Below are 14,039 nucleotides of genomic sequence, written 5' to 3'. Positions count from 1 at the left end.
ATACTCTTGACTTCAGGGACATTGCTCTATCTTCTGCTCCACCTATCTGTTCCAAGAGTTATTATTTGATCTTAGAAGCCACTGGAAGCTTTTATATCACTATCTGTCATACCCTCTACAATCCAGCCAAAATGGTTTCCTTATAGCTTTTCGCATATGACTGTCTGGTGTCCAACCTGTGCCCTATGCTGATGTTGTCCTCCCTATATGCCTTTTCTTCTTAGGAACCCTATGGTCCTTAAGGTGTATATAAGCCCCTTTAACAGAAACATTCCCTGAATTTTCAACTGCTAATGTCATCCCCATAAAAAAAAAAATTAGCTTATATTTAATTTGTATAGAATTTGATAAAGGAAGAGTGGTATAGGAAGTAGAGAGCTGAGCTTGAAGTCAGAAAGACCTTGGTAGATATAAGTCCTGCCTCTGACACTTACTTGCTTTATGTCCTTGGACAAGTCATTTAAATTCTTAGTCCTCTAGGCAGTTCTCTAGTGTTCCTAGAGTTCAACTTTCAGAGAACTTGCCCGTTTGCATTGGCAGGTAGAAGTTTTCTCACCTGAGAGCCCCCCTGTACCAGTGAAATCACAGATCCAGTCCTATTCAGGTATTTATTTATGTGTCTCACCTGACATAAGATAAATTCTTCTAGAACAGGGTGTGTGTGGCACAGCATCTGGAGCATCAACATTTACTAGGGTCTGATTGTATCATATGCTATTTCAAAAACTGCCCTGAATTACACCTGATATGTACCACCAATCCAGTTTACTATTCAGTTTACCTTTTACAGCTTTTGAACGAAATTCATATATTCTCATTTTTAAAAAATGTTACAAAGCACTTCTCACAATATGTGGGTAAGAGTTGGCAAACTAGAGGAACAAAATGTCTAGCTTCCATTCCAAAGGTAGAGCCCCTGGATTTAATTACTGTGTTAAACCATAGTGTGAATATTTATTTAATAAGCCATTGACTCCCCCACTCAGTCTCCTTCCCCTGTTTCTACTGTAAGCACCACTAGGAAAAATACTTTTTCCTGGCTCCCCATCTCCATTTTATGGGTGCTAATTCTGTGCAGTAGTCCAAAGCTTTTCTATAGTAGTATCTTCTAGGAATATCATGAATTAGAGGTTTATGACTTATCAACTGAAAATTACAAAATCAGAGTCAGGAAGTTATTAGTATGAGAGAAGAAGAGAGATAATGAAGAAAAAAAGTGACTTCATTCAAATGATTTTGTTCACAGATGTACAACGACTTGACTTTATATCCACTAGTGTCCTGATTTAAATTTATATCAGATCCTAACTAATTTACTGCCTTGTATTGTTTTAGTTTCATTTAATGCCTTATTGTGATTGGATGTTCCTTGAATATTTTCTTTTTATGTCTTTATGTATACTCCCTTCCCACACATGCAACTTTTAAAGATAGTGCCTTGCACTTTGTTGGTTAAGGAAATGTTTATTGATTGATGTAGACATGTAGTTTTGTTGTTGTTGTTGTTGTTTTGTTTTGTTTCTTGCAGGGCAGATGGGGTTAAGTGGCTTGCCCAAGGCCACACAGCTAGGTAATTATTATTAAGTGTCTGAGACCAGATTTGAACCCAGGTACTCCTGACTCCAGGGCTGGTGCTTTATCCACTGTGCCACCTAGCCGCCCTAGACGTGTGTTTTTAAAATTAAATTTTGCTTTTTTGGTTTTTCTAAAATGTTGGTACCAATATTGGCACAGGTGTTTTAGCTTAATATCCCCTCAATCAAACTATACCACTGCTACTCCATATCCCCAAACTATGTTTTTCTGTAATTGTTTGCTAATATTCATTATTAGTTTTTAGTTTGTATTCTTATTCTTATTTTAATTCATCTGTTATCTCACATTTAGGTATTTGATTCTTCTGTTAACAAGGATAAATTGCTTCGATTAAAGCTGGGATCAGGAAAAGTCATTAAGGTAAAGCATTGAATCAGACTAAAACAACTATAAAGCTTGACGTTTACTTCTCCAAAGTCATAGTAATTAATGTCAAAACAGAGCTAAGAACCCAGATCTTCTGGACTCTCAGTCCAGTGATTCTTCTTTGCTTCAGTGATTATTTCCCTCTTTGAATCTATAAACAACTGTGGGGCTAATTTAAGATACTTTCTTCTAATTTCCAATCTTTGGCCTATTTCTGAATGCCAAAGTCAGAAATGCTAAAATGTTTGTTTGGAAACTTGGAAAGAAAAAAACATCTTTAAAATACTTTTCCTTAAATGTTACCTCAAAGGTAAACACAAAAAAGAAAACTCATTACAGTCTTCACCTCTCCTACCTTTTTCCTTTTTCCATGGAGGAAACTCTTCTAATCAAATCTTCACCAAGAAACTACTGAGAGAGAATGGAAGAACTTTTCTCTCTAGAGAAGTATTTCAAAGCAAGGTAGATGTCTCACATTTCTTAACATTGATTCAATGTACTTGAAGATGTGTCAGTTGATTGTAAGGTCCTTTTTGGGCTTTTTTTCTTGGTCTGTATTCATAATCTAACTTTGGTTCATGATCTGCACAGATCACTGCTGAATTCTTATCCCTTATTGTTCTGTGTTTCTCTTCCTTATCATCATAGGCAGTTTTTCTAATAAAGGAAGGTCTGATTTTTACAGGGGACATCAGGTTTATCAGATCTTTTGTTAAAAAATGTGAGTATTCTGTAATTTTAAAAAATCTGGAAAGTCAACTTTAGATAACTGCTTTCTGAAGTCCAGCAGTGACCTACCTAGATGCTTTTTGGAGGTCACTTTTGGTCCTATGAATCTTTTTTTTTATTGATACTTTATTTTTCCAAATTCATGTTACGATTTTTTCAACATTCAGTCATATGCATATGTGTGTGTGTGTATACACATATATATATATATATACACATATGTATATGTATATATATATATACATACACATAAAATTTCCTTCCACCATCCTTTCCCACCCCCTTTCTTTCAGTGGCAAACAGGATAATATTGTACATACATATTTGTGTTAAACATGTTTACAGATTAGTCATTTTCAGTATGAATTAGGATTAAGGGAAAGAAATACATAAGAGATAATTTTTTAAAAAGTGAATGTGTTATTCATCAGATTATGAAGGATTTTTTTTGTTTAGTTTTTCTTCCTCTGAAGGGATAACATTGTCCATAGCCTGTCTGATAGGGATGTCCTAGCTCTGAACTGCTGAGAGCAGGTGCATCTATCAGAATTGATCATCTCACAGTGTAGTTATCAATGTTTACATTGTTCTCTTGGTTCTGCTCCCTTTGCTCAACATCAGATCCTGTAATTCGTTCCATGCTTATCTAGAGTTTGACAATTTATGGTTTCTTATAGAACAGTAGTATTCCATAATATTCAAGTACTGTAATTTATTTGTTTAACCATTCCCCAATTGTTGGCATCCCCACAATTTCCTGCTTTGAATATTTTGGAACATGTGGGACTTTCCCCATTTTTTAATAATTTCTTCTGGATATAGACCTAAAATTGGAATTTCTGGGTCAAAGGGTATGAACAGTTTTATTGCTCTTTGGGCATAGTTCCAGATTGCTTTCCAGAATAGTTGGATCAGTTCACAACTCCACCAGGAATATGTTAACATTAATATCCCAATCCTTCCACAACCTCTCCAATGCTGATCATTTTCCCTTTTTGTCATCTTAGCCAATCTGACACCTCAGAGTTGTTTTAATTTGTATTTCTCTAATCAGTAATGATTTGGAACATTTTTTTTATATGATTATATATAGTTTTAATTTCTTCTTTAGAAAACTTTGTATTTATGTCCTTTTGGTCCTGTGAATCTTGATCTTTTTGGCTCTGGTACTTTCTACTAGGTGTTGTCCTCAACTCCTGACTATCTGTCACCCCACATATCCAGTCTGTTGCCAAGGTCAATCAATTCACCTTTATAGCATCATTTAAATAAGCCCCCTTCTTTCCTCTGACAATGCCATTGCCTTGGTGCATAACAGGCTCTCATTTCCCTTTGTCTGGATTATTCCATCAGCTTGCTCCTGGGTCTGACTGCCACAAATCTTTTCTCCACTGTAGTCTGTTCCCTACTTGGAAACCAATGTGATTTTTCTAAAGTGCAGATCCAACCATGTCAGTAAACTCGAATGGCTCTCTGACCTCTAGAGTCAAATATCAAAATTGTCTTTTTTTGTGTTCAAATAGCTAGTATGCATGCACACACACTCATTTTCTCTATCTAACTATCTATCCATCTTCTTTCCTCATCTCTGCCTCTCGGGTTCCCTAACTTTCTTAACAACTCAGCTTAATTCCTACCTTCTATAGGAAATCTTTACCAATATTTCTTAATTCTGGTGTCTTTCTACTGTGGATCATTTCTAATTTCCAATTTATTTTGTACATAGTTGTTTGTGTGTTGTCTCCTTGTTAGATTGTAAGCTCTTTGGGGGCATGAATTGTCTTTTGTCTTCTTTTGTCCCCAAAGATTAGCACAGAATAAGTATTTATTGACTCATTGATTATTGTTAAGACAAGTCATGCCAACACACTAATCTTGTGTTTTACTATCTAAAGGGTTGGGAGAATGGAATGCTTGGCATGAGGAAAGGAGGGAAAAGACTTCTCATTATTCCTCCAGCGCATGCTTATGGCTCTGAAGGTATAAGTGGACATATTCCATCAGATTCAACCCTAGTATTTGAGGTGGAAGTCAGAAGGGTAAGTGAAGTACTAATTGATATGGCCTGCATATATTTGGCTTTCCTCTGCTATAGAGATCCTTCAACATGCATGTTAGGTGATGGAGATACAAATACACAGAATGAAACAATCCCTATTTTCAAGGAACTTGGATTGTTTTTTTTTTTCCCATGGTGGGGCATACATAGGGTTATATGACTTTCCTGGGATCACACAACTTATAAGTGTAGTTGCTCCAAAGAGCTTAAATTCTAATTGGGAAAGCAACAAAGATATATAAAAACATATATAGTGTAAATACACAGTGAGTAGATACAAATATATATACAAAGTAGTTTGAGAGGGAGAGCCCTAGCAGTTGATGGATGACTGGAAAAGTTTCTTGTGGGTGATGGTGCTTGAGATCCATCTTAAAGGAAAAGAGGAACTCTAATGCCAAGATACATCCTTAGGCATGGACAGAAGGATAACCTGAACAGGAGACGGTTGTCAGCAGTGTTAAATGTAGCAAGCAGGTTGAAAAGAATGAGAATTAAGAAAAGATCATCACATTTATTATTTATTATTATCGCATTATTGCTAATTTTGGAGAGAGCAATTTGAGTTCATTGATCCAGTAGGAAGGTAGACTGCAAAGGACAGAGAAGTGCTGAGATTAGAAGACATAGCAACTATTGTTCTACAAGTATTTTAGCACTCATTATTTTCCAGTAATTATACTGACTATTGAGATGACAAAGCCAGAAATATGTCCACACCTTCAAGGAGCTCAAATTCAAATAGAGGAAAAAAGATGTAAACAACTCTATATTCAGCATAGCTGAAAGTTAATCTCAGAATGGAAGTACTGATGGGAGAGTGAGGAAAGACTCCTACAGAATGGAGTACTCGAGGTAGTGTAGAAAAAAGCCAGGGAAATGAGGAAGGAGAGAATTCTAGACTTGGGGAACAATCAGAGAAAAGATAGTAGGAGATGGAGGATCGGATAGAAAGGGCTGCAAAAGACAAGTTTTTCCAGATTATAAAATACTTGAGAAATAAAGTATAATACTAGAAAGGGACAAAGTTATGAAGGAATAGTATTGGGCAAGAGTACAATTAGTGAAGAAGTGATAGTCCAAGAAGGAACCAAGGGGTAAAGAGCCAGAAGATCCTAGTGAGGACCAAAAAATAGGACAATGCCTGAAAAGGGAGGAGAAATAAAGAGTGATGGCTTGAGAGGAAGATATTATTTAATGCAGATTTTGTTTTGAAGGCTGGAGGAAAGGGAGATTTCAATAGGTAGAAGTTGAATATTAGAACAAAAAGGGAATGAATAAGAGTATAAGGTTTCTGAAGAAGACAGGAGGATCAAGTGCCCATATAGAAGGCCAGGCCTTGGCAAGAAGTGTAGAGGTGATTTAAGTCCTTAACTGAGATAAGGAAAAGAGGAAAGGATGGGGAACTCAAGAGAGGAGAATGGAGAATTTCTTCTGGACAAAGTATGGGAGTCAAGTAGGAAGACTTACAGGATTAATTGAGACCTAGTTAAGCTTGGTTAACAAATTCACATTAAGCATGATAAATCACAAATTGTTGTGAATAGGAAACAGCTGACTCCCTATTACCACCCTCCCAAGATATACGAAAATGCTGAATTTAAAAAATGATCTCCAAAATTTTCATTCTTCTAGGAAACAGATTTTATTTGTTTCTTCAGAAGCATCTTCTCCTACCTACCAAAGTAGGGAATATTGTTTTCTTCCCTCCTTCCCCTTCCCCCAACTCTAAAACATTGATTTTTTTTTTCCTTTCTCCTGGGACAATCAGACCCCCAGAAAACACTTGTCTTCTGCTCTCACCCTACTTGTCTGGACAGCTGCTCTTTGTACTTGAAATTAACTACTCTGACTTCTTTTCATCTCCTCTTTTATTAAATTTAAACAAGTAGACTGTTCAATCTAGACAATTGTTCTATTCTGTACTGATTATTCTTTCCTTAGGTGAAACTTGCCAAAGATTCTGGCTCTGATGGGCATAGCATTAATTCCCATGGTTCTGCAGCTCCTTCTCCAGTACCTGGTGCTGATAACTTTAGTGCTGAACCAGTATTACTGCCACCCACTGCAGTGCCTTTTAAACCTGGGTAAGAAACTGGAGTTTCAACTAATTTTTTTAAATTACTTATTTTTATTTATTTTTCTAATTAATATGTAAAGATATGTTTTCAACATTCATATACAATCATGTTAACTCATTTTCCCAACCTTAGTCATGCTGTGAAGGAAGACTCAAAACATAAGGGGAAAACTATGAGAGAAAAACAAAAACTAAATTAAAAAAGGTATATCTCTTTAAAACTTCTATTATGCCTTTTTTCTTTCTTTCTCAAGTTTTTTTCTCCTTAGTTTTTAGTTAAACATGATTATACATGTACAGCTTATATCAGATTGCTTGCTGCAATGGGGAGGGAAGACTTATCTTGGCATGTAATTGTAAAAACTAATAATTTTTTTAAAAGAAAGAAAATACTATGCTTTGATCTGTTTTCAGACTCCAAAGTTCTTTCTCTGGGGATGGATGACATTTTTGATCACAAATCTTTTAGAATTGTCTTTGATCACTGTGTTGCTGAGAAGAACTAAGTCTACAATAGATAATCACACAATTTTTTTCAATTTAATTTTTCAATTATATGTAGATGCATTGATTTTGCCCATGAAGAAGTTTTTCAGTTTCATGTAATCAAATTTGTCTTTTATAATTGCCTCTATTCCTTGATTGGTTAAGAATACAGGGGTGGCTAGGTGGTGCAGTGGATAGAGCACCAGCCTTGGGGTCAGGAGTACCTGGGTTCAAATTAGACCTCAGAAGACACTTAATAATTACCTAGCTGTGTGGCCTTGGGCAAGCCACTTAACCCCATTGCCTTGCAAAAAAAAAAAAAAGAATACGTCTCCTAGAGAAGCTCTATACAGGAAAAGAACTTACATTCACATGAACCTAGATTAGAAAAATCTGGCTCTTAATACCTTTCTTTTTTTAAAAAAATTTACATGGAGTGATACTTGCAATTCATTCCTGAAAATTAGGGGCAGATGAGATAGGGGAAATGGGGAGAGAAATCTGATCATTCCCCCGTACTACCCATTTCTGTCCCCTGTGAACTGCTCATCTGTAGACAGCAGGAGAATTAAGTATACTGAGAACTCTTGTCAAAACAAAACAAAAAATACATCTACATCTATCTATGACTGAGAGAATTGTATGTCTAATTCTTTTTTTAATATTTTGTTTGTATTATCAATAATATTGAAGTCACTTATCTTTTGAAATGTATTGTGGAATGTGGTGTGAGGTGTTGGTCTGAGCATAATTCCTTCCAGACTGCTTTATAGTTTTACTATAAGTTTTTATCTATCCTATTAAATGAAGAGGGCAGGTAGATGGAATGGTGAATAGAGCATGGAGTCAAAAAGACCTGAGTTCAAGTCCAGATTCAGTATCTGTGTGATTCTGGACAAGCCTCTTAACCCTGTTTGCCTCAGTTTCCTCATCTAAAAATTGACCTGGAGAACGAGATGAAAAACCACTCCAGGATCTTTACCAAGAAAACCTTCAAAAAGGGCGTTTCTAAGAGTTAGATATGACTGAAATGACTAAGTAACATTAACTAGGGAGTTGTTTCCCAGACTATTTTCATGTTTAGCAAATCCTGGGTTATTGAGTTCAGTTGCTGCTGATTCTTCCCTAACTAGTCTGCTCCACTTACTAACTTTTCTGTTTTTTAACAAGTACCAAATAATTTTAGTGATTTTTATAACGTAACTTGAGGTCTGAAATAGTTCCCCTTAATTTTACTTCTAAAAATTATTTTCCTTGATATTATAAACTTTGGCTCTACTAAATTAATTTTGTTTTTATTTTATCTAGTATTCCTTCGGTGTTTTGGTAAAGAATTGATAACTATAAAGAACCAAATGAAAAATTGCTTCCAATCATTGATAATAGGATGAATACAAATCAGAATAATTTGAGGTTTTATCTTACATCCAATACATTTGCAGGGATTTCAAAAATTAGGAATAGGGAGTCTTGAGAGATCATGGAATGATAAGCACAATAATACACTGATGAATAAAATGGCTATACTCTTTGACTTAGAGATAAAGGTCAAAGATAGAAAGATCCCATTTATCAAAATATTTATAGCAGAACTTTCTGAAGTAGCAAAGAACTACAACAAAGTAGATACCCATGAAGAATAACTAAACAAATTGTGGTATAATGAACGTGGAAAATTCAGAAATTCACGGGAAAATATTAGCAAACCCTGGGTTGTTGAATTCAATTGTTGCTCATTCTTCCTTAACTAGTCTGCTCCATTTATTAGATTTTCTGTTTTTTAACCAGTACCAAATAGTTTTAGTGATTCATATTTTATAGCATAACTTGAGGTCTGAAATAGTTCCCCTTAATTTCTTCTTTGTATTTAAGAAAAGTTAAGTAACCAAGAAAATATTATGTGCAATGACTTCAATAAAGTAAATGGAGATAACAAAGGAAAATCAAAACTGGGTAATGTCTACTTTTATTGGCCCTGAAAATGAGGCATAAAAATTCACCTCCTTTCCCTCTTTGCTGTGTGTGTGGGGGGGGAGTAGGAGTGTGGAACCCTCTGTATGCTATCAAGCTCTGTTCTTGTTTGATATTTTTGCTTAACTGCTTTCTTTTTTTCTTTTTTATTCTTTGTTATAATGAATCATTGTTTGAGTGGGGAAAGGGAGAAAGAAAAGTGAAGGTGATGTTAAAAAATAAAAGACATCAGTACAAACATTTTTTAAAAATAGGCTTTGTAGCTCTGGTAGCAGAATATTTCATCTTCTTGACCTGTCTTCTTCAGAGACTTTAAGGAATTATTATTAGAAATTATAAGGAATTGGGGCAGCTGGGTGGTTCGGTGCTTGGAGTCAGGTGTACCTGAGTTCAAATCTGGCCTCAGACACTTAATAATTACCTAGCTGTGTGGCCTTGAGCAAGCCACTTAACCCCATTTGCCTTGGAAAAACCTAAAAAAAAAAAAATTATAAGGAATTATCTATTAAATGTTTTAAAAGCCAAATGTAATTTGAAATTGTGTTTTCTTATGTGTTATTTCCCTTCAGAGAGCCAGCTGTTCGAACCAAGTCAAACTCCATCAGTGAGCAACTTGCAGTAAGTTGTTAGCTGCTCTGAGCTAGTCCCAATAAAATCTATCAATATTATTTTTATATATTGCCTATAATATAACTATACTATATAACTATATATATATATATATATATATATATATATATATATATATATATATATATAAACACACACACACACACACACACACATATATATATGTTGAAATTGTGGTGCCCAACTGTTGGTTTGTTACGTTTAACCAAGCATTGTATGGAAGAATGAAAGATTGTAGATCTTTGGAGAATGTTAGCAATGTTTATAAAAATGAGGATGAACATGTTAATGTGATTTTCTTAAAAAACCATTAGGAGAAATTTTTGGAGAGGTGAAAATACCTAAGATTAAGAAAGACAGTTTTGAACATCAAATTATTTTCTGCATAATGTAAAAGGTAAATCTTAATTTAAGGTAAGCAAAATATGAGTCATTAAGGAAGGATTGTTTGGGGTAAGTTAAATAAAATATATGTTTTTATAATGAAAGCCTTTTGGTTACATTTTTATATTGTTGAATATAATTGTTTTATGCTTCAATTATGATGACTATAAATGTGACCCTTTTTGTTATTCTTACAAGTATTTTCATTGTTTCTTTTCTCTTGAGTATAGATTTTCCCATTTCATTTAGAAGCTGCTGGGAAGCTGCCAATAATAATAGTCAATATTTATAAGCCCTCTAAGCTTTTCAAAAGTACTCTAAATAGTTTAAATTTTTATTTAAATTTTATGCAATTTTTAAAGAGGAATAGTTTAAAGGGGAAATGGTAAGATAAGTTGTGTATGATGGAAGCTGAATATAACAATTCTATAGCCAACCCTGTCCCCTTGCTTTATGTTCCACACCAACCTTCATCCTGACATCCTTGCATTTGATTTACTTTCCTTTGAAGATCTCTTAAGTAAAGTCATTTCCCCTCTCCAGGCCTCCATTTCCTAATTTGTCAAATGACTAAGTTGACTTAAAAAGTGCCTAAGATCACTTCCCCATTTTCAAATCTTGTAGATTTCCAGTTTCATCACCTAGCATATGATTAAAGGATATGTGAATTCCTTCTCTAATCCTTCTTTAAACAGCTAAGCTCAGGAACTAAATTGATATGGATCAGATGTGGATTTTAAAATATTGTATAAATCAAATAATGTTATCATTTCCAGGACATTTAGGAGGGAAATGAAACATAAACTTAGATTTCTAATTAAGTGTTGTTGGACCCTAATTTCTGTTATCACAACTGTCTTCCTAGGTCTCAATCACTTCCAGTTCAGACTATCTTCCCATTGTAGCTTTTCCTAAGACTGATGATTTCTGAATGCCTTAATCTCCTAGATGTACAGTGGGTTTGGTTTCATCCTGATCTTTTCATCCCTACTTTTGATAACTTCTAAATGAGAAATTAAGACCCAGGTATCTTGATGGTCTGGAAACCAATGATCTCATTTGTTATATACTTTGAAAAAGGTGGTAGAGAAATTGTGCAAGATAGTGGCAACAAATCATATGAAAACACTGAATTTTTTCCCTTTTCTTATTTCTCTATAGAATCCTGATGTGACCAAAGCTAAGCTGATCTCTAGGATGGCTAAAATGGGACAGCCCATGCTACCCATTGTACCTCCCCACTTAGACTCCAATGATTCTGAGGTTGAGGTATGTCCATTTAGATCTTCTGTACATATACCATAGTATGGTAGTACAAATCTAGAGGCTTAAAGCTCAGTAGAGAATGAGCTATATTTGTCTTTGACTCCAATGCAGGCTTTTTTTCTTAGGTGACCTTATTGGTATAGTCTTGAAGAGTATAATTGTCTCTTTCAGATGTGATCAACATTTTTGTTGAAGAATATGTTCAAATTCAACTGTTTAATTAGCCAAGCAGTTTAAAGAGTTAACTTATCAAATTAACTTTTGACAGTGTCTTTGAAGATGATTGATACTCCACTTTGGGAAATGCAGTTCCTTCCACTCATCTCTTAACAAGTCCTTGCATTTCTAAAGATCAAACTGAAACTAGTTTAGTAAGTTATGGAGGAAATATAGTGCTGAGGAAAAGGGTATCAGAGCAACTGCTTTTCTTTCTTTTCTTTTTTAGAAAGATTTTTATTTATTTTGAGTTGTACAATTTTTCCCCCATTTTGCTTCCCTCCCCCCACTCCCCACAGAAGGCATTCTGTTGGTCTTTACATTGTTTCCGTGGTATACATTGATCTCATTTGAATGTGATGAGAAAGAAATCATATCTTTATTAAGGAAGTTTGAGATAGCAAATAAATTATGAGATAGCAAAAATTACGTAAGATAATGGGGTTTTTTTCCCCCTAAATTGAAGGTAATAGTCTTTGGTCTTTGTTCAAAGTCCACAATTCTTTCTCTGGATACTGGTTGCTGCATGGATACAATGAGCAAGTCCATCAAGGTTGATCATCACCTCCATGTTGCTGTTAGGGTGTACAATGTCTTTCTGGTTTTGCTCATCTTGCTCAACCTCAGTTCATGCAAATCCTTCCAGGCTTCCCTGAATTCCCATCCCTCCTGGTTTCTAATAGAAAAATAGTGTTCCATGGCATACATATACCACAGTTTGTTAAGCCATTCCCCAGTTGACGGACATTCATGTAATTTGCAATTCTTTGCCACCACAAACAGGGCCACTATGAATATTTTTGTACAAGTGATGTTTTTATCCTTTTTCATAATCTCTTCAGTATATAGACCCAGTAGTGTATTGTTGGATCAAAGGATATGCACATTTTTGTAGAGCAACTGCTTTAAAAGAAATAAATATTACTCATTGGGCAATAAGAATTGGGATTTTGTTTTGTTTCATTTGTTTTTGAGGGGCTTCATTTCAAGACTCTAGTTGATTTCTTCCCCATTATTCTGCATATGGGGTTAAAGCTCCCAGACTTTTCAAGTGTTTTTCCTGCCTCTGGTTTTTCTTTCTTCACCTTATCATTCATAGAGCAGTCAAATAATCTTCCTTAATGCAAAGATTTTTACCATTTCTCTTCCTTATTCAAAACTTCCAATGTTCTCAAATGCTGAGAGTGGAAATCTCTATAATCCTGACTTCCACCAACTTTTCTATCCTGATTTAATGTTAGACTCCATATTCCATTCAGACTGGACTCCTATTGACCTCAATTTCTCTTCTCTGCCCACCAATCTTTTTTCCCCCAGTCTTTTTTTTACCACCAATCTTTCTTATAAATCCATAGACTGAATATCCTCCTAATTTCTGCCCACCAGATTATCTCTCCTTTAAGATTAAGTTTAAGTGCCACCTTTTCTATGAAACTTCTGTTCTCCCAGACCCTACCTATGCCTCTTAAAAATCTGCCTCAGATTTCCCTAGAATTCTTCTGTAACCCTTTCCTTGTGTTTCATCTTACTCTACATTTTATGTCTCTTACCTGGTTACAGGAAAGCATAAGCTTCTTAATGGGGCCAGACATGAGAAAACCAAGCCCCGGGTAGATGAAGTGATTTGTATGTAAGCATCAAAGGTGAAATTTGAACCATGGTCCTCAAATGGAGTTCCACTGTACCACCCTCTTCAATTCTAATACCTGATTCAAGGTCTTGCCTTTGGTGAAGGCTTCAGGAAGTATGTATTGAACTAAAAGAAGAGGTGAACCTTGAGAAGCATGGTGAAAGGAATTCATTTCAACTATTGATTCACTGTTTGAAAAATCTATTCTAACAAAACTATCCCAACTGCTCCAACTATGCAAAGAAGACCATCCTACCGATTATATGTCAGCTTTTGGACTTGATGTGCCAGGACTTAGTGGGCTGGAATAATTTCAAAGGCACCAGGGATTTCTGCCTATAAATGGCTCTGAAGTGCTGGTACTGGCAGATCATACATCTGCACATTATGTTTTTTGAGGGTGATCCTCTGAGTGTGAATTTTTTTTGCAGGAGTATTGAAGCCACTCCTCACTGCCTCCTCCCAGTTTCCTCAGACATAAGAAACAGTCAAGATAACCACAGATATATTGACAGAAATTTACTTATTGAATTTCAGACTTGAAAAGGACTTCAGAAGTCTTGAATCGGGCTGCCCCTGAATAGCCAGCATATGGCACAGCATGTTATTTTTTTTTCCTTTTACAA

The 14,039-nt window shown here is 35.2% G+C and overlaps 1 protein-coding gene across 1 annotated transcript in view; it reads left to right on the top strand.

Annotated features, from left to right (window-relative positions):
* FKBP15 (FKBP prolyl isomerase family member 15) overlaps window positions 1–14,039 on the top strand; it is a 92,009-nt gene that overhangs the window by 39,219 nt on the left and 38,751 nt on the right. The window contains exons 8-12 of the mRNA XM_074211133.1: window positions 1,888–1,956; window positions 4,587–4,730; window positions 6,695–6,837; window positions 9,857–9,905; window positions 11,463–11,570. Of these exons, the coding sequence (XP_074067234.1) occupies window positions 1,888–1,956; window positions 4,587–4,730; window positions 6,695–6,837; window positions 9,857–9,905; window positions 11,463–11,570 (513 nt within the window). The remainder of the gene's footprint in view (window positions 1–1,887; window positions 1,957–4,586; window positions 4,731–6,694; window positions 6,838–9,856; window positions 9,906–11,462; window positions 11,571–14,039) is intronic.

The sequence above is a fragment of the Macrotis lagotis genome, chromosome 1 (genome assembly GCF_037893015.1).
Source record: "Macrotis lagotis isolate mMagLag1 chromosome 1, bilby.v1.9.chrom.fasta, whole genome shotgun sequence".
NCBI lineage: Eukaryota > Metazoa > Chordata > Mammalia > Peramelemorphia > Peramelidae > Macrotis > Macrotis lagotis.
This window is presented reverse-complemented; position numbering and strand designations above follow the sequence as displayed.